General features: G+C 42.6%; 1 protein-coding gene across 3 annotated transcripts in view; it reads left to right on the top strand.

The window, feature by feature from the left end:
* Positions 1-26,405, top strand: part of WDR35 (WD repeat domain 35) — a 315,141-nt gene that overhangs the window by 19,084 nt on the left and 269,652 nt on the right. For all 3 annotated transcript variants that reach the window (XM_033936987.1, XM_033936985.1, XM_033936986.1), the window contains exons 3-5: positions 1,848-1,919; positions 11,669-11,761; positions 20,148-20,276. In XM_033936987.1, the coding sequence (XP_033792878.1) occupies positions 1,848-1,919; positions 11,669-11,761; positions 20,148-20,276 (294 nt within the window). The remainder of the gene's footprint in view (positions 1-1,847; positions 1,920-11,668; positions 11,762-20,147; positions 20,277-26,405) is intronic.

The following is a 26,405-nucleotide window of genomic DNA, read 5'->3' as shown; positions in this document are numbered from 1 at the left end:
ATTCAATGTCTGACTTCTCTGCACTAATGCATTTGAATGTAAACATTCAACACAAAGTATTCCAAAGTATTGTGACCTGGTTTGGCCACTGTTGGAAACAGGATACTGAGTTTGATGAACCTTTGGTCTGTCCCAGTATGGCAACTTTTATGTTCTTATTTTTTAGTTCATAGGAAGTGTGCACCGATCACAAAATTGGATGCCTGAGCATGTCCCAAGTTAAGGCCTTTATTGCTGTAATAAGCACAGTTTAGTAAAAGGACCCCTTAGTTCATTGTTTTCGATGTTTTTACCTGTCACCCCATGTGTTCCTTTCCTAGTCATTTTTGAACCATTCATCCAGAGTATTGAAATTTCTATTGCAGTTGGTAAAGAACCAAATTTTCATGCATATAACGCGTGCGTTATACACGATTTTACAAACTGAGTATAACCATGCGCGTAATATGTGTGAGCGCGTTATACAAATTTTTTTTTTCTCATTGCGATCCGGCATCCCCCTTGTGAACCGGCATCCTCCCCCCGCTCACGTGACCCCCCTCCCCCGGATACTACATCCCCCCAGCACCGCAAAGACATCGCTTACCCGATTGGGCACCGGCACCGGCACCAATGCACAGGACGTGCCAATGCCAGTGCCCGAAGATCCTCCCTCGCCTGGGCTGGGCGGTGCGAGGGAGAGCCTCCCTCTTCCCTGTGCTGGGCTGGTCTGGGCTTTGAGCATTTTCGCATGCTCAAAGCCCAGACCAGCCCAGCACAGGGAAGAGGGAGGATCTCCCTCGCACCGCCCAGCCCAGCTCAGCTCAGCCCAGCCCAGGCGAGGGAGGATCTTCGGGCACTGGCACTGGCACGTCCTGTGCATTGGTGCTGGTGCCGGTGCCCAATCTGGTAAGCGATGTCTTTGCGGTGCTGGGGGGGATATAGGATCGCGGGGGGGGGGTGACGCGAGCGGGGGGGGGGAAATGTCGGATCGCAGGCCAGAAGAGGGAGTAAGCGGGGGTGGCGGGAGGAGGTTATAGCAGCATGTGCGGTATACGCGTGTGCGTGCTATATAGATTTTTTTTTACAGCAATGCTTTGTTCCCGCGCGCTATACGCGTATGCGTGTTATACATGTATGCGCGTTATATGCGTGAAAATACGGTACTCCTTGACATACCAGCTCACATTTTTCATATATTCTTGATACTCTGACACTTAGGGCTCCTTTTACAAAGGTGTGCTAGCATTTTTAGCGCTCGTATCAGCATTTTAGCGCGCGCTATTCCGCACGTTAAGGCCCTAACGCACCTTTGTAAAAGGAGCCCCTAGAATAACAACTTCTTTACACTTTGGTTCTATCAAAGAAAAATGATATATCAAATGCATGATCCATGCCCAAGAGAAATAGACCAGTTCATTTGAAATTTTAAGAAGGCTAGAACATATTGTCGTGTCATCAAGTATCTCCTTGTTTATATTGTTTATTTCCTTTTTCATGTTCTGAAAATATACTTTAAGTAATATTTACCGTAAAAGTATTTTCATTTTAGTTCTTGCTGTGTTATGCACTCTAGTTCATTGTTTCTCAACTCAGTCCTGGAGTACCCCCTTACCAATCAGGTGTTCAGGATATCCACAATGAATATGCATAAACTTGATTTGCTTTCACTGCCTCTATTAAATGCAAATTTCTTTCATGCATATTAATTGTGGATATCCTGAAAACCTGACTGGCAAGGGGGTACTCTAGGGCCGAGTTGAAAAACACTGCTCTAGTTGAACGAGCAGATAATATATGATGTTAGCAGGAAATAAAATTGGTTTTCTGGAATTTAATTTGGTAATTTTTTTACATTGAACTTTCAGATGATGCAAAGTTAAAGGGACTTGCAGCACCTAGCAATTTGTCCATGAACCAGACTCTCGAAGGACACAGTGGTAAGAGTCAAATTGTATCTTTTTTATTATTGTGCTTTAACATTAAAAATGAAAGATTTAAATATAATAAATTTGACCATTTCTGGGACAAGAACCATTTCTGAGACTAAAGTCACAGCAAAAAAATAGGGTTTTAATTAATTCTGTTAGAGCAAATAATTTGTAATATCACAGTCCAAACTCCATCCTTTTATGTAAATTTTTTTGCAGTCTGCTTATAATATGAGAAATTAGCCATTCTGCTACAAGGATATAGGAATCTGGACTCTAGGTGATTATCCCATGGTCACAAATTGATTTCAGAAGGATGTCATATACATCTTTTGACTCCACCTCCTTCCCCACCAGATTGTACTGCCACCTTAAGTTTTTCTTCTGCAAGCAAATTGAGGTGTCTTTCTGATTTGCTCTGCTTCTTGTGCAACAGGACTGTTAGTCTTGACTTTCGGGTTAAACCTCCATTAGTTTTGAGGATTATAGAGAACCCACTGCTTGTTTTCATGCTCCACCCCTTCAGTCTTCCTCTCTACAAGCAAGGAGTAAGGAGCCTGTCTGTTCTGCTTTAATCTTTATTATTATTATTTTTTTTTTTTTGGGGGGGGGTTATTATCCTGTTGGAGGCTTTTGGTGCTGAAGAAGATCCCAATGACCTAGAGGCATCTCTGGCTGTGAGAAGATAGACTCTCAGGGCTGAGGTCTGTAGCTCACAGCCTTGCATGATTCCTGTGTGGCCAGTCTGCTCCCAAGACTATGGACTCTGAGCGCTGAGAACTACTGATGCAGTCTTGCTGCAGGTTCGTCCACTGTGGGCTGAGTGGCTCATCCCACGTTCTGTCCGCAGTGGGCTTGAGCGCAGACTATGTAGGTCCTGTGGCAGTTTATCCAGGATCAGAGCTGACTGTGTTCCTCCCCCCTAGGACGTTGCATGGCTCCAGTGGGAGTCTTGGTTCCAGTTCCATGTTGAGGACTGGACATCAGACTGAAGAAACAAGCCATCTGTTGGACTTCAGGCTTGTCTGAGGTGGAAATCTTCTCTCACCTCTGATCTGAGGTTTCTCTGTACCAACACAGCAGTATGGCATAATGAGTAAGGCTATTGCAGCCTATGGGAAAAATTGGGGGTGGGAGGCTTCCTTAAAAGTCATTTTTGAAGGTTTCTGAGGTTAGGGATCTAACCTTCTAAAACTCCTTCACTTCATTTTTTGAGCTTGCATTTTTTCTCCATGGCCATTTTGAGTGCCAGAATCACTATTGTAGTGCCCATCTTGGATTTACAAATTTTATTTCAAAAGCTTACATCTACGTCAATACCCCTAATTTTTGACAGAAAACAGTATACTATATAGATAAACTCCTCAGGAGATACTTCGGATTCATGTCAGATTTGTGGCAGATAACTATCTGAAGGGGGTCATTCCAAGTGTCGCACAACATGTGAGGGAGGAGGGGCATGAGCTTTGTGCTTTCCCTTCTATATCTGGTGCTCAGCTGGAGATGCTCAGCTGGAGCATTTTCTGTACCAGAAATTCCAGCAGGAGCTGGAGAAAGTGAACTGTGCTTCTCTGGCGAAGCTCAGCCACATGCTAGTGGAGAAACACCAGAAGCCAGTGTAGGAGATCTGTCAAGACCCTCTGGGCAACCTGGGCAGTGGTTCGCTACCAAATTCATATACATTATGTATGAAGCCTTTTTAGATTTAAAAGCTGACCTAACCCCATGGGGCCTCGGCAGAGGAAGCACCCAAATCAGCACTTGGACGACCTTAAAGACAGGTCGTCTAAGTGCCGATAATTGAAACGGGTTTTAGATGCATCTAAAAAATAGCTTAGGCCTTTTCAGTGCTGCTGTACACCCAGAGCTGAAAGGGGCATTTTAGGAGGAGTGGTGAAGGTGGTGATTTGAGCGGGACATGGGCTGACCTAGACTTAGTTGTACTGCAAGTATAACTGAAAGTTTAACGAGACTGCCTAGACAGAACTTATACGTATTGACTTAGGCGTTCTAAAAACAGGTCTAAATGCCCAGAAGGTATCCAGAGTGACCAGATAACCACTGCAGAGACAAAGTACAGACCCCCCACTCCCCCTAACTACCCTCCACTGCCATAAAAATCGGAATAAAAACGTACATATCTGCCTCGAGAACATCAGCACCTGGCATAGGAAAGCCTAGTAAAGCTGCACAGAGGTGGCTTAAGTAGTCTGGGGGGTAGTCTAGTGAACCATAGAGAGGAGGATCCAGGCCCATAAGCCTCTCTAACAACTGCATTTATGGTGAAACATGTGCATCCGCCAAAACCCTATTGTACTGCCATATAGGTAGCACCTGCAGCCATAAGGGCTATTGGGGTGATAGACAGGTGGGTCTAGTAGATTTTGGAGGGCTCACCATGACCTGAAAGGGAGTTGTGGTGAGATGTATATGTGGCACCCTTTTTGTGAAGTTCACAACAGTGCCCTGTAAGGTGCCCTACTACTCTGTTGCCATGTCTGAGTGTCCAGTCCATCACTTTGCTGACCCCCACCCCCCTCCCTAAATGTCCAAAAGGTCTTGTTCTAGGTGTTTTTGACTTGGACAAATATTTGGACGAGAATGGGGTATAAAGATAGATGACTTAGCGGTCTGGATGATCAAACGGCTGGACGTAGAAGTAGACAATTTTCAAAAAAAATATTTTGGATGTATATTTTGAGAAGGGACTTTAGAGATGTCTGACTTTGGACCATTAGTGACTTAGGCCCAAAACATATTATTTTTTATTATTAGACGTATTATTATTATTATTTTTTTAAATTTTTATTAAGTTTTCAAAGCTAACAAAAAGTGCAAAACAATATACATACAACAAAAAATAAAGATAAAAAACAACTATAACGAAGCCACAAAAGTTGTCAATGGACCCCAAACTAATTTGAATAACTTATTGTACCCCAGCATGTCAGCATTCATCTTCTCATACTTATAACATAAGCATAAATTCGCCCACCAAAAAGTAAAACTAAGGTGATCCCAATTTTTCCAATTGCGAGTAATCATTTGCATGGTTATCCCGGTCATAATAAGGAAAAGTCAACATTTTATATCTGTCCAATGGGGGTTTAAGATGCAATATCATCCCACATATGACTACATCATATGTCAATGGAATCAATGACTCCAGTATGGTATTAAGCTGTCCCCATATTGACCTCCAAAAGTTGAGAATCATAGGACAATAGAACAACAAATGATCCAGTGTCCCTATGTCTAGATGACAGTGCCAGCATCTATTAGATTTAGAACTATCTAATTTCTGCAAACGAACAGAGGTCCAGAAACTTCTATGTAACAAAAAAACAAAAATAATCCATGTTTGTCTTATAGATGCTGACGCTATACATCTCACCCTCCAAGTCCAAATCCGTGGCCATTGAGAAGCAGAAATCTGCTGCTTTAACTCAGTGCTCCAAATGTCTTTAAGACTAGTTTTAGGTTTCTTATTCAAAAAATCAGATATTAATTTATACCACTTGGCTGCCTGATGCCCAAGCAAATACAGTGGTACCTTGGTTTACGAGCATAATTCGTTCCAGAAGCATGCTCATAATCCAAAGTTCTCGTATATCAAAGCACGTGTCCCCATAGGCCACAATGTAAACTGAAACAATTTGTTCCACAACAAGATTTACTATGGTGGCCCAGGGGTGGGTACCTGCCTGTGGATGCTGCAGCCCTTGCAGCGTGGTGGTTTCTTTCTCTGGGGTTCCCATGCGGCTCTCCTCCCTCTTCGTCCGATGCCTTTGCTGTTCACCAGTGCCTCCCGGCTTCTGATTCATATGCGCAGGACCTCTGAACTCCCCCGTCAAGCCAGCGCTGCTCCAACAACACGTGCACCACGTACAAATCCGCAGGACGTCCTGCATGCTTGTACGTGGTGCGTGTGTTGTTGGAGCGGCGCCGGCTTGACAGGGGAGTTCAGAGGTCCTGCGCATGCGTCTGGAGGATGGCCGGCTTGAATCGGAAGCCGGGAGGCATCGGCCGAAGAGGGAGGAGAACCGCACGGGGACCCCGAGGAAAGGAAGCCACCATGCTGCTAGGGCTGCAGCTCCAACAGGCAGGTACCTACCCCTGGGCCACCATAATGAGAGCTCGTGTAGCGGGTCAACAGGCGTTTTGCGAGACGAAAGTTTTCTGAGAGTTTTGCTCGTCTTGCAAAACACTCGCAAACCGTGTTATTCGCAAACCGAGGTTCCACTGTATATGCTTAGACGTATTTTTTGATTATGCCCCTCCACATGTTGTTGAGACTGGTAAAATTATTTTTTGTTGTGCAGGAGTTAAGATATGGAACTCCTTGGTGGGTCAGATATGAAACTGTCATGAAAAGGGCATGTTTAGAAAACTACTTAAGAACATAAGAATTGCCACTGCTGAGTCAGACCAGTGGTCCATTATGCCCAGCAGTCCGCTCATGCGGCGGCCCTCTGGTCCAAGACCAGCACCCTAACTGATACTAGCCCCACCAGCGCACGTTCCTGTTCAGCAGAAACTTGTCTAACTTTGTCTTGAATCCTTGGAGGGTGTTTTCCCCTATAACAGCCTCTGGAATAGCGTTCCAGTTTTCTACCACTCTGGGTGAAGAAGAACTTCCTTACGTTTGTACGGAATCTATCCCCTTTCAACTTTAGAGAGTGCCCTCTTGTTCTCCCTACCTTGGAGAGGGTGAACAACCTGTCCTTATCTACTAAGTCTATCCCCTTCAGTACCTTGAATGTTTTAATAAGATGCAGTTATTTGTAAATGCCTTTCTCTAGCCAATAATTTTCCTCTCTAGCAGAGTTGATGAATTATTCATTATCTTTACTATGCAAATTATGGTGGTATTTTTTAGACATGATTTCTGAGGATTGTTTGGATGTTTATTTTATCATGTTTTTGTTTTAAAATTATGCATATAAATTATGTAAACTGTTTAGTTTTAAACGATAGAATTTTTTTAAATAAAATAAATAATAAAATAAATTCTTCTTATTAATTTTGCCACTGCATTTTGTACAATCTGCAACTTCCCAAATATAGAATATTGTAGTAGTTCAAAATAGTAAGAAACAAAACTTTGCACAATAATCTGAAAATGTTTTGATTCATCGGATATTTAATATGACAATGACGTTTCAGTTTAAGAAAACATTTTTGCCAACATTTATTTGTGCTAACATTTGTTAATGGTAAACCTGTCCAGACCCTGAAGATCTTAATCTCTTCCTTGAGGGAAATTGTAATCCCTGTTCATTCAGATAGCATGCTTGATGTTTCATGTTTATTAAAATTTGATGCAAACGCGTATAACATAGTTTCAATGCGAATTACAGGTAACCAAAAAACATTTAGTAGTACATACATTGACAAACTATATACAGACTTACAGACCACAGAAGGAGAGAGGGTGGAGCTACAAAATTTAGAGAAAGGCAACAGTGAAGGATGGCATAATAGGAGGGGGATGAAGGCAGGAAGAGAATGCTTAAAAAAAACAGGAGGTAAGAAGAGATGCTATCTGTTGAAAAAAATGTAATTCCTTTAATGAGCCATTTCCTACCCACAATATGCTGATCTTATCTGGATTAATCTTCAGATCCAAGACCAGATCCGGACCTTTATGTGAAGAAAATCAATAAAAACAAGAGAAAAAGGAAGCCGATATGGTTCTCCAAACTAGTGGCGGAGAAAATAAAGGCGAAAGAGTTGGCGTTCGTGAAATATAAAAATACCCAAGAAGAAGAGTAGGGAAAGAACTACCGGGTAAAACTGAAAGAAGCCAAAAGGGAGATAAATGCCTGGTGAAAGCGCAGGCGGAGGAACAAATGGCTAAAAATGTAAAAAAGGGAGACAAAATTTTTTTCAGATATATCAGTGAAAGGAGGAAGATGAAAAATGGAATTGCTAGGCTAAAAGATGCTGGGAACAAATATGTGGAGAGTGATGAGGAGAAAGCAAATGTGCTAAACAAATACTTCTGTTCTGTGTTCATAGAAGAAAGTCCTGGAGAAGGACCGAGATTGTCTGGCAAAGTTACACGAGAAAATGGAGTAGATTCTGCGCCGTTCACGGAGGAGGGTGTTTATGAGCAACTTGAAAAACTTAAGGTGGACAAAGTGATGGGACCAGACGGGATCCATCCCAGGATACTAAGGGAGCTCAGAGAGGTTCTGGCGAGTCCTATTAAAGACTTGTTCAACAAACCTCTGGAGATGGGAGTGATTCCTGGGGATTGGAGGAGAGCGGATGTGGTCCCTATTCATAAAAGTGGTCACAGGGATGAAGCAGGAAACTACAGGCCAGTGAGCCTCACTTCAGTTGTTGGAAAAATAATGGAAGTGTTGCTGAAACAAAGGATAGTGTACTTCCTTGAATCTAATGGGTTACAGGATCCAAGGCAACATGGCTTTACAAAAGGTAAATCGTGCCAAACGAACCTGATTGAATTTTTTGATTGGGTGACCAGAGAGCTGGATCGAGGACATATGCTAGATGTAATTTACTTGGATTTCAGCAAAGCCTTTGATACAGTTCCTCATAGGAGGTTGTTGAACAAACTTGAAGGGCTGAAGTTAGGACCCAAAGTGGTGAACTGGGTCAGAAACTGGCTGTCGGACAGACGCCAGAGGGTGGTGGTTAATGGAAGTCGCTCGAAGGAAGGAAAGGTGACTAGTGGAGTCCCTCAGGGTTTGGTGCTGGGGCCAATCCTGTTCAATATGTTTGTGAGTGACATTGCTGAAGGGTTAGAAGGAAAAGTGTGCCTTTTTGCAGATGATACCAAGATTTGTAACAGAGTAGACACCGAAGAGGGAGTGGAAAATATGAAAAAGGATCTGCAAAAGTTAGAGGAATGGTCTAATGCCTGGCAACTAAAATTCAATGCAAAGAAATGCCGAGTAATACATTTGTGGATTAATAATCAGAAGGAACCGTATATGCTGGGAGGTGAGAAGCTGATAATGCACGGATGGGGAGAGGGACCTTGGGGTGATAGTGTCCGAAGATCTAAAGGTGAAAAAACAGTGTGACAAGGCGATGGCTGCCGCCAGAAGGATGCTGGGCTGTATAAAGAGAGGCGTAGCCAGTAGGAGGAAGAAAGTGTTGATGCCCCTGTACAGGTCATTGGTAAGGCCCCACTTGGAGACCATATCTGGTGAAAGATGTAAGAAGACTTGAAGCAGTCCATAGGAGGGCGACGAAAATAATAGGTGGCTTGCGCCAGAAGACGTATGAGGAGAGACTGGAAGCCCTGAATATGTATACCCTAGAGGAAAGGAGAGACAGGGGAGATATGATTCAGACGTTCAAATACTTGAAGGGTATCAATGTAGAATATAATCTTTTCCAGAGAAAGGAAAATGGTAAAGCCAGAGGACATAATTTGAGGTTGAGGGGTGGTAGATTCAAAGGCAATGTTAGGAAATTCTACTTTATGGAGATGGTGGTGGATGCTTGAATGCGCTCCCGAGAGAGGTGGTGGAGAGTAAAACTGTGACTGAGTGATTCACAGAGGATCTAGAATCAGAAAATAATATTAAAAATTGAACTAAGGCCAATAGTGGGCAGACTTGCACGGTCGGTGTCTGTATATGGCCATTTGGTGGAGGATGGGCTTGGGAGGGCTTCAGTGGCTGGGAGGGTGTAGATTAACTGGAGTAGGTTTTAACGGACCCAAACACAGTACTGGGTAGAGCTTTGGATTCTTGCCCAGAAATAGCTAAGAAGAAAAAATTAAAAAATTTAAATTGAATCAGGTTGGGCAGACTGGATGGACCATTCGGGTCTTTATCTGCCGTCATCTACTATGTTACTATGTATAAGGAACAGCAGATGTCTGTATTATACTAAATTTTAACTATGCACTTTTGATGTTGGCAAGATTGCCAGATAGTATTGTCTTTTTCCCTGAAGAAGCTGCTGTGTGAAGCAGGTTCTCCTTAGGGACTACATTGAAGATAAGCATTATGATTTTTTTTTTTATACTAAAATTCACTTGTTTTGACAATTTATGGACTCTGTGAATAGGATTTTCATGTGCTATGCAGTGATTGGTTTAGATATAAGGCATTTTAAGTTTGTTTTTTTGTAATTCAAATATATGAATATAATATTACTGAAATTACAATTTAATATGAAGGTCTGAAATGTTTCAATTAATTTTGGAGGTTTTTGACCTATGATTAAAACGGAAGTCACTGATGTCAACAGTATTGGTTACAGTGTGACTATACCTGATGAAGTCTTTGTTCCTCCTTTATGGTTGATATTTAGATAAATGAAAAAGTGATTGGTTCAGGTTTAGATCCACTATTTTTTCTATTGTGATATCACATTTTTATATTAGTGAATTTCCCTGTTTATGTTTTTGTTTTTGCATGAGCTGCTATTGTCATTTGCCCATGGCCATTAATAAGAATTACCATGTGAGCACCTACTACTACTACTATTACTACTACTAATCACTTATATAGTGCTGAAAGATGTATGCAGCGCTGTACATTTTGACATTTATAGATGGTCCCTGCTCGAAAGAGCACCTATTTTGTAAGTGGTAAGGGCTCATGCGGTAATGCTGTGCTAACCAGTTAGCATGTGATAATGTATCTGTGCTGATTAATACAGGAATGCCCATTCTTCTCCCCCTTGATACACACCCTTCAAGAAAAAAAATATATTATTTTTTTAATACATACTAAGCATGCACACATTTCAAAGTTACCAAAGATCACCAGAGTGCACCATGCGGTATGCCATTTTTTTTAGGCGCACATTAGCACCTAATGCAGCTTAGTAATAAGACTTTTTAAGATGTTCCTGTTTTGATATTTTACTTTACTGAGAGATAAATAGTATTGTATATACTATGGGATATTATTGTAGAAAGTAATTTCTTTTATGACTGTAATGTTTATGGAGTCCTGCGCCTATGACTTGACCAATATTCTGTCCAACACAGCATCAGCATCTAGAAAACTCGGGGGTCGGTCCAAAGATTGGTTTGTTTGGCCCCTCCAACCAGAAAGTATTTTTTTTCCCCACTCACTTTTCACACATCCACGATCCAAAAATGTCAAACGAAAAAAACTATATGACAGCCTAATAGCCACCAAAGCAACTAAACTGGACAGACAAATCACCATTCTGTTGTCATCGACCACAGACTAAACCTTCAAGAAAAATACTAAAACCCTACTCTTCAAAAAATACATAAAACCTATCTAATACAACCAGTTCCTACCTAAACCCCACCTACCCACTCTACACCCTTAATATACTCCAATATGCTTCTAACTACCCAACTAATGCTAAAATGCCTCTATTTTATTTTATTTATTTTATTTATTCAATTTTCTATACCGTTCTCCCAAGAGAGCTCAGAACGGTTTACATTAATTTATTCAGATACTCAAGCATTTTTCCCTATCTGTCCCGGTAGGCTCACAATCTATCTAATGTACCTGGGGCAATGGGGGGATTAAGTGACTTGCCCAGGGTCACAAGGAGCAGCGTGGGTTTGAACCCCCAACCTCAGGGTGCTGAGGCTGTAGCTTTAACCACTGCGCCACACACTCCCACCTTAAGATCTTGACAACTCTTTGGTAATTCTTATGTAACTCTTATGACATCTCTTATGCTATTCCTGTAAACTTTTATGTAAACTTTTATGTAATCTTTCTTGAACCGCAAGTTATTGGTGGAATAAAAATCACTAATGTAATGTAATTTTTCAGGTTCTGTGCAAGTGGTGACATGGAATGAGCATTATCAGAAGCTTACTACCAGCGATCAGAATGGGCTCATCATTGTATGGATGGTGTACAAAGGTAGTTATAGTAACCACTAAAATAAAAGCAGTTCTCCAAGGACAAGCAGGCATCATTTTATTTATTTATTTATTTTTCAATCCTGTCCTCCCCTAAGAACTCAGAATGGGTTAAAGACTAACAAACATAATATACAGTTAACAGGTTACAATGTGCCATAATTACAGTCCAAGTTTTTGTCATAACTTGACACAACTAGGTTTTTAAAACCAATGTACATAATATACAGTTTGCAGGTTAAATTTGTCATAGTTACAGTGCAAGATTTTTCAATACAAGTTTTTATCCTAATGTGACACATATCAAGGATCTTGTAGCAATATACATTTCTTAGTAATCTATCAGTCGTGGGTGGGGGAGTTAGTTGAAGAGGTATGTTTTTATTGCTTTCCTAAATTGAGGAGCTCTTCAAGGGATCTAATCTGTGGGAGCAGTCGATTCCATTGGCTCGGTATGAAGTGGGAGTAACATAACATAACATCGTACTTATAAACTGCATAACCGTAGGTTCAGTGCGGTGAATAAAAGATTAAAAATAACATAACCTAAGGATGATTTAAATTAATTCGCTAAATATTTTGAAAAAAGATGAGTTCTAAAGTGCTTGTAAGATGAGTTCTAAAGTGCTTGTAAGAGCAAGCACTAAGCAACAGTGGCCTAATTCCCTGTCATAGAAAGCAGCCTGAAATGCTAGTGTATGTTCCAAGGATTTCTTGCTCTTACAACCTTGAGCAGATGGAAAATAAAACAATGCATGTGATTCTCTCTTATGTTTATGGAATGCCATGAGAAAACTATTGGTCATATAGTTTGGAGCAATCCCATACGCAACTTTGTAACAAAGACAACCCAGCTTAAACAAAACACGCGCCTCTACTGGAAGCCAATGCAACTCATGGTAGAAAGAAGTCACATGATCATATTTCTTTAGACCATAAATTAATTTGACCCCCGTATTTTGAATCAGTCTAAGCCTAGCCATCTCTTTCTTGGTACAAGTCAAATAGACACTGTAACAATAGTCGAGAAGACTTAGAAGTAACGACTGAACTAAAAGTTTAAAGGCCGGAAACTCAAAATATGACTTTATGGTACGCAGCTTCCACAAAGAATCTTATCATGATTTAATTTGAATTTAAATTCTTGCATCCATGATTCCATCAGTTTCAGTATAGGAATGCCATTTGGTGGTTTGCAGTTGAAGGGCATGACCAGGGAGTGTTTTGAGGCATATTTCATCCTGGGAGCGGAGGGACCTGTTAGGCAGGTACAGAAGAAGCTTGGTCATCATATAGCCCGGCACTATGTCGTGTAAGGATTTGAACGCTTGCAGCAGGCCCTTGAAGACACAACATTTGGCTACAAGCAGCCAGTTAGCTGATGATAGAGCCTGAGAGACAGGGTCATGGGCACAGAGGTTTTTTTAGAAGTCATATTCTCACATCTGGGTGACGTCATCCATGCACCTGGCTTGGATAGTCAAAAGTGTACTGCCACTTTAAATCTTTAGGACCGCCCATCTATATACGAGTTGGCACTTTCCCGCATGATGCTAGCTCGTGGGACTACAGTTCTTAGTTTTTCATTGAGCCGAGAAGCACTGTTTTTGAGTTCTCTTGAAATGTGTCAATCTTTTATCTTTTTGTGCCTTCCCTTTGGGTTTTTTCCATTATTGTCATAATATTTTCTTTTCTTTCATATACCTTCATTTTCTGTTAGAAATTCAGTTTTATCCCCAACTTCATTTTTTTGGACATTCTGGCTCTCTTTATTTAGCCTGTTCCTACACTGGAAGCGTCAACTTTTTTGGATTGACATCTACTCAACCTCCCCGGGCCTCTGAGCCTTTGACTTTGTGTCAGCGTTTTTCCATCAGTGTCCGTGGCTTTAAGGGGTGCACACGATGTCATAGGACCATTTCAGGTACCATCTTGCTTGGCTGTTGTGAATAGTGCCTAGGTCTGGAACATCAGGAAATTTCAAGCACACTCTTCTCTCTTATGCAGAAGAAGTTGCTTAAAGCCAGAAAGTTGCATTTTGAGAAAATTTTTGGTAGTTTCAGGTATGACTGGAGACTCCAACCCTAACACTCAACTTTGTACTACTCCAGCATCGATGACTCATTCCATTTCTTCATTTTTGCTGCTACTGGCATCAGGGGAGCCTCATTAGCAAGATAAGAAGCACAAACATGTCTCCCCCATGAAATGTGCATCATCATTGTCTCAGGAACCTTCTCCATTGATGCATTCCAAACACTGACGTATTGATGCCCAATCATCATATTTATACTTGATGTATTAGTTGTGCCTTGGCACTGAGGTCCCCAATGCCTCAACACCTAACTCGACAAGTTCCTAATATATCTTTGTCAATATTGGTACCGGCACCATCGCTGCAAGAACAGCTCAAGCGCTTTTACAGCAGGAACTTTTACTGCAGTCTCACACCCTGTATAGACTCCAGCATTAACTATCCCAGCCTCAGCCCAGTCCAAGCATTGGCCATGCAGTCTATCAATGCATCAATCTCGGACGCTTTGACTCTGACTCAGAATTAACATCACGCTGTTCCAATGAATATCCAGAATTTTCTGCTGATGAACCATATGGAATACTGTTGGATACTTCCCAACTTCCTCCACCTGAAAGTCTGTCCTTTCATAAACTTTATTAGTGTTTAAGCCTGTTACATTAACGGGTGCTAGAATATGTCTGTCTATCTTTCTTTCTTTCTGTGTCTCTCCCTGCCCCTGTCTCTTTCTTCCTTTCTTTGTCTCACTCCCGCTGTCTGTCTCTCTCCCTAGCCCCCTTTGTCTGTCTGTCTTTCTTTCTGTCTGTCTCTCTCCCTGCCCGCTGTCTTTCTCTGTGTCTGTCTTTCATTCTCATGCGCTGCCTGCCTGTCTTTCTGTCTCTCTCCATGGCCCCCTTCTGTCTCACCTCCAAAGCAAACCAAGATTGCTCCCTGGCCCCTTTCCCTCTCCTCCCCCACTTCCCTGTGCAGCAGCAGCATTGCCCCTTCCCTGTGCAGCAGCAGCAGCATTCCCCCCCTTCCCTGTGTAGCAGCAGCATTGCCCCCCTTCCCTGTGTAGCAGCATTGCCCCCTTCCCTGTGCAGCAGCAGCAGGATCATTGCCCCCCCTTCCCTGTGCAGCAGCAGCATTTCCCCCACTTTCCTGTGCAGCAGCAGCATTTCCCCCACTTCCCTGTGCAGCAGCAGCATACCCCCCTTCCCTGTGCAGCAGCATTCCACCCTTCCCTGTGCACCCACCCCTTGCCTGCTCCCCTGTTCTGCAGTAGCCCTTTTCCCTTCCCCAGTCCAGCAGCACCCTTTCCCTGCTCCCCATGTTCATACACCCCGCAGAAAACTATTTGCTTCAAAGAAAAGCGCTGTGCCGCGCTGTTGCTGGCCTCGGTGTCTTCTCTCCACTGCGGCCAACCCTAGTGGAAACAGGAAGTTGTCAGAGTGCAGTCTGCAGTGGAGAGAAGACGGCGAGGCCAGCGGCAGCATGGCGCAGCGCTTTTCAGTTAAACGCTGCGGGCGGGTGAGTAGGCGAGAGGGAGGAGGGGGAGAAATAGATGCCGGCAGGGGCGCCTGTGCCCCCCCGTACCAAATCAGTTGCGGCAGTGGTTTCTCTGGCGGTGAGTGAGGGCGGGAGGGGGGAGTCACCGGCGTGTTCCCTGCCAGCATGTTCCCTGCCTCCATGTTCTAAAATGGAATTCGTCACGGACCCAGGGATCACGGTGGCAGGTATCACGCTGTCCTAAGTGCGCATGTGTGCTTAGGGTTTTATTAGTTTAGACTAGTGTTTAAGACCGTTACATTAACGGGTGCTAGAGTACATGTTTGTCTGTCTGTTTTTTTAAAATCTGTCTCTCTCTCCTTGGATGCTGTCTGTCTGTCATTCTTTCTGTCTATCTCTCCCTGGCCCCCTATCTGTCTATCTTTATTTCTAACTCTATCCTCTTCCCTCAATCCTGCATGTGCCCTTTTTTCTTTCTCCTCCCCACTTCCTTCCAACGTCTGCTCCCCCTGTCCCTCAGACTTCCATTCAGCGGCTGCCCCTCCTCTCCCCCACACTACCATTCAGTGTCTGTCTCCCTCTCTCTACCCCTTCTATCTACTGTTCACCCTCTGTCTTGCCCCTTCCATTCACTGCCCTCTCTTCTCTTTCCATTCAGTGTCCGCCCTCTCTCTCTCTATTCCATATGGCATCTCCTCCTTCCTTTCCCCCTTCCTTTTCCCTTGGTCTGGGATACATTCCTCCTTCCCTCCATGCCCTGCCATCTCTTCTTCCCTCCAAGCCATTCTCTCCCCCTCTGCTCCCTTTCCTCCTTGAACTTCATCGGGCAGCAGCAGCATTCACAATTCATTGCTGTTGCTGGCTTCAGGTCTTCCTCTCTGTCGGGTCGGGTCTTCATGAAAACAGAAAGTAGGTAGGACCCGCCAGAGAGAAAGGCCTGAAGCCGGCAACAGCAGTGAATTGTAAACACTGCTGCTGCCCGAAGAAGCCAGGCCTTGAAGCACCTGAGGCAGACTGCTTCTCTCCCCTCCCAGCCCAACCCCCGCTGACTCGTTTCTGGCTGGCTCCCTTACCCTTTCCGATCCCCGCCTGCGTCGCACGACACCCTCCTTCGCCACCACCGACATGCCTGCATGCGCCAGAAGCGTGAAGACGTCGGAAGCAGTTTCACACTGAGCGCAGCGGTGGCCACCGCGGCTGGCAGTCGGGGTGGCGAGGACGCGGCTCAGGAGACTGTGAAGGTGTTGGCGAGCGGCAGGGCTCTATGAAGCTCTCCTCCCGGCAGCCACCGGCAGCACCAATCGGGGCGGCGAGGATGCGGGCAGGGAGAGAGCTTGCTTGCGCTTCCTCAAGCGGTTGGTGAGTGAGGGTGGGAGGAGGGGAGTGGCTAGAGTGATCCCTGCCGCCACGTTCTAAAATGGAACATGGCCACGGGTCAGAAATTACAGCGGCAGAGATCACGCAGTTTTAAAAGCGCATGCGCGGGTAAGGTTTTATTATATAGGATTAGGCAAATGAGGCAAGCATTCCCTATTAATACAGAGTTTGAAGAGGAGCCTCAAGTAGAGCTAATGGAGAACTTGGACAATAAACAGTGGCCTAAAGATTTCATCAACGTACCACTACACAAACTCATGAAGGAAGCCTTCTTTAAGAACTAGGAAATGCTGCTATCTATTCTAGTACATCCATGCAAATTGCACACTATACAGAATCCAGTCTTGTCCTAGATTTGATAAACAACAACATCAATCTCTAGTGGTTGAGTTGGCCTTAAAATGAGCAAACAGCTCTCGTACATATGTCAGTATTCTACCAGGCAGAGAGAGCAAAACCTTAGATAAATTTGGCAGATTGGTATTCTAAGCAACAATGTTGGATAACAGAATACTCAATTACAACTTTTGTGTGACTATATTTGAAATCCTTGATTAAACAGTTGCAATCTTTTGAGCAATATCTTCTGTCAGACTAGCTCAAATCTTTCTAACATCAGACCAACATTTGTCAATGCCACATTTGATGCCTTTGATATCACTTTCTGGGCTTCAGCAGTGTCCATTGCAATGTGCTGGCAAACTTGGCTCTGAAATAGTTCTTTACAGAGAGGGTGATGGATGTCTGGAATGCCCTTCCTGTGGAGGTGGAGTTTGTAAATGTGTGGGATAAACACAGAGGATCCCTAAACAGAAAGAGGACAGTTTCGAGACAATACGCAACAGATCAAAAACTATATCTTCATTTATGATGTGCAGGAGTGGTGTTTAAATAGAGACCAACAGCAGGGAAGGAAGATGATGCCGGACAGACTTATACGGTCTATGTCCCATATATGGCAAGATGGATTGGTATGGGGGGGCTGGAGTTAGTTGTGACAGCATAGGGCAGTGTGGGGTGGTCTTTGTCCCATGTGTGGCAAAAAGGATCAAGAGCAATTAAATGTATTTTATAACGCATTCAAATTGACTGAGTACAGGTCTTACCTATCTTGGGTTGGTGGGGGGATTGGACATACTGAAACTTAGCAAGTAAAATAAATAATTAATGGTTTGTTGCCTTGAAAATTAATGTGACTGTTGGGCAGACTGGCCATTACTAGGTAGAGCACTCATTTTGTCTCCAGTCTGGATCTCTTCAACAGATCAATTCTAATGATTCAAAATGGCTTCTAGGATAAATACAGTCTTTAAAGTTTTAAAGCTTGTATGTATCCTAGCTGCCATTTTGAATCATTAGAATTGATCTGTTGAAGAGATCTGGACTGGAGACTGAGGCAGTCAGAGACACCTACCTGGAACCTACTATAGCTCAATAAGTAAAAGCTCTGTGCTCTTCTTCCAGAGGTCATAAGTTCAAATCCCAACCAGCTGCCCAGCACATATTTTAATTGTAGCATTCTACCTTGTAGGTGCACCTTGATGATCTCACAATGAGGTCACCATTGTGCAGCTGCAAACCTCCATTTGCAATGAAGTAGAAGCCATGCTAAGGTTTTTATCTGTTTTTTTCTGTTTTTAAGCTTTTGCAAATGAAGTTATGTTTGCAGTCTATATATATTTTTGTCATGTGCTTTCTTTGCTTTCAAGAATTTGCTGATTGGAGCACTGTTTAGTCAGAAAAAAGGATAGCTTTTTAGCAAGAAAACTAAAGCTATGTTTTTCATGTACTATGCTTCAGTTAATGGATCTTTTCTTCTAATTAGCAAATAACATTGCTGTTTGTCCGCAAAAACAGTCTTTTCCCTTGTAAACCGCTTAGAACTGTTTGTGGTATGGCGGTATATAAAAATAAAGTTATTATTATTATTATTTAGCAGATCGCATTAAGGACATCCAAGCTGTGTCTAAGTTCCAGAAGAACGTCCAAAGAGTGCCTAAGTTCCGTCCATAGAACTCAGATCTATTTGAAGCCCAAACTAAATTCAAAAGTAGACATGGTTTTCATTCGCCTACAATATAGGCATCATAGGGACGCCCTACGTTGCTCAGTGCTATATAAATGAATCAAAGGATACCCAAATTGAGTCATTGCCCAAACCACACCCACTCCATGCCCATGCCTATTGAGTTAGGCATGAGTTTTAAACATGGGCGTCCATGAAATTGTGGCTTTGTCTACAAAGTTGCGTCTACGTCTTTTGGATGCCTAAGTACCAGATATCGCTTGTTAAGACCCTTAACTGGCTGATTAACTACTTAGATAGGACGCCTAAAGCACGCTTAACTTTAGGCATGACTTAGACGTCCTTTATAGAATCAGGGCCTGAGTGTCCTGATGCAGAGCATTCCAATAGCTCTAAACATGATCATGTCGGCTATCTTCTATGAGAAGTTGATATGCAAGTTGATATGGAAGTTGATATGGAAGATGTTGTTTGTGAATTTTGATAGTCACTCTTTACACCTATTTAACCCCCCCCTTTTACAAAAGCTTAGTCAGATTTTAGTGCCGGTAGCAGCAGTAACAGCTCGGATGTTCATAGGAATTCTATGAACTTCAGAGTAGAGGTCTGCACGGGAATGGGGATCGCGGGAATCCCGTGGGTCCCACAGGGATCCTGCGGGAATCCCCCCCTAACCCTAAGGACTCCCACGGGGACCCCCTCTAGCCAACAGGACTCCCACGGAGATGGAAGGCTTTGGAAGCAGGGTTCGTCCATATAATATAATGGACACGTCAACCTTAGTAAAAGAGAGGGTTTATAAGTTAATTACCTGAACAGAAAACAAAAAAGTGTTCCACCAAAGAGATTCCACAAGGAAAACAGCAGTGCAAACACAAAAGAAACTGTGGAATTGATGATCCTGTCAGAAGTAATTGCTGCTTTTTATGGGGACGGGCAGGGATGGAGGTAATTCCTTGCGGGGATGGGTGGGGATGGAGAGGATCCTGACGGGGACGGGTGGGGACGGAGAGGATCCTGGCGGGGATGGGTGGGATTTCTGTCCCCGCGCAACTCTCTACGTCGGAGCTGTTACTGCCACAGCCAGCGCTAAAAGCTGCACTACACTTTTGTAAAAAAAAAAAAAGGGGGGATTGTTTCACATTTTTTTATTAAATTGGGCATAAGTTCAGATATGATTAGATTGAATGAAAATATTTTAGAATTTATTTTGAATACATTCTTATTTACTTTTAACGACTAATACTGTAATTATATATTGAAATACCTTATAAAAATAATGATGAAGGTATGATGGTCCAAAAAAAATCTTCTTATAAAGGTATATTCATTGATATTCAGGTGAGTTTTGTTTTCTAATATTGGGGGGGGGGAGGGTGGTCCACCTGTAGTTTTGACCTTTACTGTTTTCTTTCTTATTGCTGCAAATGACATGAATCCTATTTCTTTCTCTTTGAAAAGGTTCTTGGTATGAGGAGATGATAAATAATAGAAACAAATCTGTGGTTCGAAGTATGAGTTGGAACTCTGATGGACAGAAGATCTGTATTGTTTATGAAGATGGGGCTGTTATTGTCGGTTCCGTAGATGGTAATGTGTCATCTGTGTAACAAAGCTAATATTTCAAAACAATTTTTAAAGCGGCCTATCAATTTTTTTTTAGCATATATAGTATTTGTTTGCAGCTTAAACAAGTAAAATCATAGAACCTCTTCTCTTTATTTTTACATATTTATTTATTTATATACCACTTATATGCTAAGTGGTTTATATTCAGATAATTTATCATATTTCCCTATCTGACCCGGTGGGCTCAAACTCTATCTAGTGTACCTACTGAGAATGTACTATGTAATATTTTGGATAGCTGCTGCTTCTTAGCAATTCCAAGAATCTGGGCTACATGGACCATTGGTCTGACCCAGTGTGGCTGTTCTTATGTTCCTATGATTTTTTCTTGTGGCAGAAACTTTGCCCTTGACAAACAGATACAGTGTTGCAAATTATGTAAGCAAACTGTCTTGTTGGGATTGTTACAAGTAAGGGAATGGTAGAATTCATAGACAGCAGAACACTTTTTTGTGGGGTGGGGGGTTTGTGGGTGTGGGGACAAAAGCTCCGCCCCAGACCCTGTTCCATAATAGTACTAATTGTAATAATATTTTTTTCATTCATTTTTCATATATATACACATATTATAATTTTATTAAAAACGGATAATGGTTAACCACAAAATTAAACTACACAAAGCACACTGTATGCTTCTCAACATTAATTCCTAGCAGAACACCTGACCTTTGTCACACATGCACAACACAGATAACCCCTATGAAAATACAGGACCACAAACTAAAAGTACTAATGTATACAAACAAAACCCTAAAATGCAATACTTTGCATGCAGTACAACCACAGAGAAATAGAAACAAATGCATTTTTCCCTGACCATTGGAAATATAGACAGCAGATGTAAATTCTCAAAACTGACGCATTTCAATCACTAAACTGAAAATAAAATCATTTCCCCTACCTTTGTTTTCTGGTGATTTTTATTTTTCTAATTATTTTTTAACAGTCTCTGGCTGCACTTCCTTCTGTATGTGCTAGTAACTGTGTATCCAGGGCCACCTTATTCATTTGCTTCTTTTCCTCTCCTTCACTTTCTGCCATACATCCATCTTTAGCATTCACTTTTAACATTCAGCTTTCTTCCATTTTTCTGCTTTCTTCTCAAAATTTATCTACTTTTCCATGTATTCCCTTCCCATCCATGCGTACCATCTCCTCCCTCTTTCTTCTCCCCTATTCCCATCTATCCATAAGAAGCATTTCTTATCTTTTCCCTGCCATACTCATTGCTGTGCACCATCTCATCCCTCTCTCCCTCAGTCAGACATCTCTGTCTTCCCCCTTCCTTCCTCCTATGATCTGGCATCTTTCTCTTCTCCTTCCCATAGCCTGGAATTTTTCTCCTCTCCCATGGTCTGACATCTCTCTCTCCTTCTCTCCCTCTTCCTGTGTTCTCTCTCCTTCACTCCCTCTTCCTGTGGTCTCTCTCCTCCTCTTCTTTCCACAGTCAGGCATATCTCTCCGCTCCTTTCCGCAGTCTGGCATCTCTCTCCTCTCCTTTCCTTCCATTCTCTGGTCTGTCATCTCTCTCTTCCCTCCTTCCCTTCCATTCTCTGGTCTATCTCTCTCTTCCCTAGAAATTAGCATGACGAGTGAGGTGATTAAATTTGCGGACAATACAAAGTTATTCAGAGTAGTGAGGACACAGAAGGATTGCGAAGACCTACAAAGAAACATAAATATACTCGAGGAACGGGCCGCGAAATGGCATATGAGGTTCAACGTGGATAAGTGCAAGGTGATGCATGTCGGTGACAAAAATCATATGCACAAATACAGGATGTCCGGTGCTATACTCGAAATGAGCCCCAGGAAAGAGACTTGGGAGTGCTTGTAGATAAGTCAATGAAACCGTCCACGCAATGTGTGGCGGTGGCAGCGAAAAAGGCAAACAGAATGCTAGGAATGATTAAGAAGGGGATCACAAACAGATCTGAAAAGGTTATCATGCCGTTATACCGGGCCATTGTACGCCCCCACCTGGAATATTGCATCCAACACTGGTCACCGTACATGAAAAAGGACATAGTACTACTCGAAAGGGTCCAGAGACGTGGACAAAAATGTTTAAGGGACAGGGAGAGTTGCCGTACAACGAGAGGCTAGAGAAACTGGGCCTCTTCTCTCTTGAAAAGAGAAGATTGAGAGAGGATATGATCGAAACATTCAAGATATTGAAGGGAATTGACTTCGTAGAGAAAGAGAGATTGTTCACCTTCACCAAAGTGAAGAGAGCGAGAGGGCACTCGCTAAATTTAGAAGGGAAAAAATTCCGTACAAACATAAGAAAGTTTTTCTTCACCCAGAGAGTGGTAGAAATCTGGAACGCTCTTCCAGAGGCTGTTATAGGGAAAAGCACCCTTCAGGGATTCAAGCCAATGTTGGAAAAGTTCCTACAGGAACTGAACATACGCAAAGAAGGCTAGACTCAAATAATGCACTGGTCTTTGACCTAAGGTCTGCTGTGTGACCAGATTCTGGGCATGATGAACCATTGGTCTGACCCAACAGCGGCAAATCTTATGTTCTTATGTTCTTCCCTTCCATTCTCTGGTCTGTCATCTCTCTCTTCTCTTCCCTCCTTCCCTTCCATTTTCTGGTCAGTCATCTCTCTTCCTTCCTTCTATCACCCTTCTCCAGGGTCTGACATCTCTCTCTTCCCTCCTTCCATCACCCTTCTCCAAGGTCTGACATCTCTCCCTTCCCTCCTTCCATCACCCTTCTCCAAGGTCTGACATATCTCCCTTCCCTCCTTCCATCACCCTTCTCCAGGGTCTGACATCTCTCCCTTCCCTCCTTCCATCACCCTTCTCCAGGGTCTGACATCTCTCCCTTCCCTTGTAACATTTCTCTTTCCCTCCCACTCCACACACCTATGTCCAACAATTCTTTTTCTCTTCCCTCACTCACCAATAGCATCTTGTTTTTCTCCCATCCCAGCACCCCGCCCATGCATCTCTCTCTCCCTAACCTCAGCCCCATGCAGCATCTGTCCTTCCCAACCCGTGCAGCATCTATCCTTCCCTGCCTTCCCAAACCCCTTCTAGTACGTGCAATATCTGTCCTCCTTGCTTCCCCCCCCCCACAACAGCCCATTCAGCATCTGTCCTTGTTCCAATTTATAGCTACCCTTCTTTGATCTAAGTAGCCGGTTATGTATGCAGCCTATGCTAAGGCTTGGAAGACTTTTCAGTGCTGGTGTGTGGAACAGAAGATTAGACCCTTTTAGGGCAACAATTTCCGGTCCTAACGTTCCTTCAGGATGGTTTAAAAAGAGCCTTGCAGTTGGCTCCCTCAAGGTACAATTAGCAAGCCTCTCGTGCTTTAGGGCTTGAGTGAAGAAAGAGTCTCTGGCTTCCCATCCAGATGTATCCAGGTTTCTGAAGAGAGCATTGTGGTTGCATCCTCCTATGCGATAACCATTTCCAATCTGAAATCGTAACATTGTGTTATTGTCCCTCAGTAGAGCCCTGCATGAGCCTTTACAAGAGGCATTGCTGATGAATCTGACCGTCAAGACAATCTTCTTGGTAGCTATAGCTTCTGCAAAAAGGGTTTCGGAACTTCAAACTCTGTGATGCATAGAGCTGTTCCTCAGATTTGCGGAGGCTGGCATGTCTCTGCGCACAGGGCCGCCTTTTCTGCCAAAAGTGATGTTGGTGTTCATTGTCAATCAGGAAATCTGACTGCCTGCATTCCAGGCTATAGGGGTAAAGAAAAAGGACAGAGATTTGGGGTTACTAGATGTGGGGAGAGTTCTTCTCTGTTATCTTGAAGTGATGAACAAATTATGTCTTTTTGTGCTTATCAGTCCTGGCAGACTGGGAAAGCCAACCTCCAAAGCTTCTATTGCCAGATGGATTTGCATGGCTATTTCGGCGCATACATTGCCTGTGGTAAACAGCCGCCAATCTCTTTGAAGGCACATTCAACCAGCAGTGAGGCTTGTTCAGGGTTAGAATCCTGGGCAGTCTTGCCTGAACAGAGTTGTAGGGCAGCTACATGGTCCACTCTCCATATTTTCACAAAGTTTTACAGAGTGGACATGGCAGTGCAAGGGGATGCTGCGTTTGAGTCCTTGGTGCTAGCAGCTAGCTCATCTGTCCCACCTTAGACTTGTGTCTCTTTTGCACTGGAAAGGAAGATTAGATTCTGAACAGAATAATTGCACACATGCGTACTTATAGCTTTCTAGGGTTGTAAAATGAAAATGGAAAAAAATTAATGATGCAAAATATTTTCATAAAATCCAAAATCTTATTTTTTATTAGATATCAATATTAGATCATAAGAGTACACAATTAATTTTATTAGCAAATCAATTGAGTATCTTTTGCATCAGAGAATTATTACAGAAGCCAAAACGCTGGCCTTTCTCATAACAAATTCTAAAGTTTTTTAGCAGTTACATGTCCATATATAACTTTTGGTTTAGTGACATCATCAAGTCTGACGACCAATAACATTTCTATGGGTGGTCTTAAAGTTTAGACAAAGAAACATTCCTCTATGTTTAAAAGTTATACAAAGTTTTCAGAAAATTACTTTTGATTTCTGAATTAACATTATAACATTCAAGAGAATCTATAATTATTAACATGGTGCTGATAAATTCTCAGCCCTTCCATGCTGACAAGTGCTGAGCCTTAAAGGAAAAAAACTCCTAAGCTGACAGATTCAAATTGCATGGCCTTACACAGAAAGCTTACTCTGGAGAAAAAGGGGGGTTTAAATCCCCCTCTCCTCTCCCTGAAGCGTGGGCTTCCAATGCCCCCCTTCTCCCTATTCTTGAGACTGACTCTAATCACTTCCAGATGTTGTGCTCAGGATTTTTCCTTAGTGTTTCTTCTTATAAACCATTTATATCACCACATATCACATTCATGGGCCCCAAACATTCATAATTTCATTCATATCTTGGCCATTCATACTTCATACATTTTATATCTCAGTTTGGAATATGGAGTCTAATATGCTTTTCCTAACTGGCCTAAGCACATCTGTTAACAATTAGAACCACGAGGCTAAAGGCGGGAAGCTGAACAAAGAACAGAAACTATTCACTGGCACAAGATGGTACACACAAAAAAACCTAAACTGGACTCCATGTAATCATGTAATCATGATTTCCACCATGATTTAGCTCAACAGCAAAGTACACAAGAAAACACCATTCTTTTCCTTATATTAATCTTTAGTGTGTTTTTTCTTCTGGCCTTAGCTACATTATATTTAAATGTTTTATTCACCTATTTTTCGTACACTTCTATTTGGGCGCGGTCCTTAACTAACACAGATGTTTGTCTAACTAGAATTACCCAGAATCATACGAAAAACTGGCGCTACAAAAATACTGCACTATCATGCTTCTGACATCCATTTCAATATCGTACCATAAACAGCGCTAGCCACGAGCCACGAGTCAATTCTTACCTCGATAATCTTCTTTCCAGTATAAAGAGACATGAGTCTTGATGCCCACCCTATCAGATGACAATTAAGCCTGCTTACTGACATGTATGTGTATCTCCAAGTGCTTGCCTTGGAGCAACCAAGAGATTATGAAGATAATTGTTTTTCGGCTGTCAGTCACGTACAGTAAGTGTTGCAATAGCTCACTGGCACAGCATGTGGGAGATTTTATAACAGCTGTATAAATATTAGTTCTGGTTGCACTCAGGTAGGTGGCTTGTTTGGTTTCACCTTGTTTATATTTTGCTTGGGCTTTAATTAATTGATTGATTGTCCTTGTTGCAGAACAGAAAATAATTGATTTGGTCAGGGAGTTCTTCATACCCTCCTTATTATTTCTTCTCTTTTTGGGTGATCAACTGCTTTGGGATGAACTGAGGAGATGGGGCATTGCCCATTGACACAAGGAGACAGAGCTGAAAAGCTATGGATGATTCCTTCTTCAAAAGCATGCCGGTAAAGGAGAATAGCTTACTTGTCAAGACTCATGTCTCTCTTATACTGGAAAGAAGATTATTGAGGTAAGAACCTAATCTTCCCTTATCCCAGGACAAGCAGGCAGCATATTCTTGACTGATGGGTGACGGCACCGACGGAGCCCCGGTACGGACAATTTTA

Source organism: Geotrypetes seraphini, chromosome 3 (assembly GCF_902459505.1).
Source record: "Geotrypetes seraphini chromosome 3, aGeoSer1.1, whole genome shotgun sequence".
Taxonomy (NCBI): domain Eukaryota; kingdom Metazoa; phylum Chordata; class Amphibia; order Gymnophiona; family Dermophiidae; genus Geotrypetes; species Geotrypetes seraphini.
Note: the sequence above shows the minus strand (reverse complement) of the source record. Positions and strands in the feature narration are given on the sequence as shown.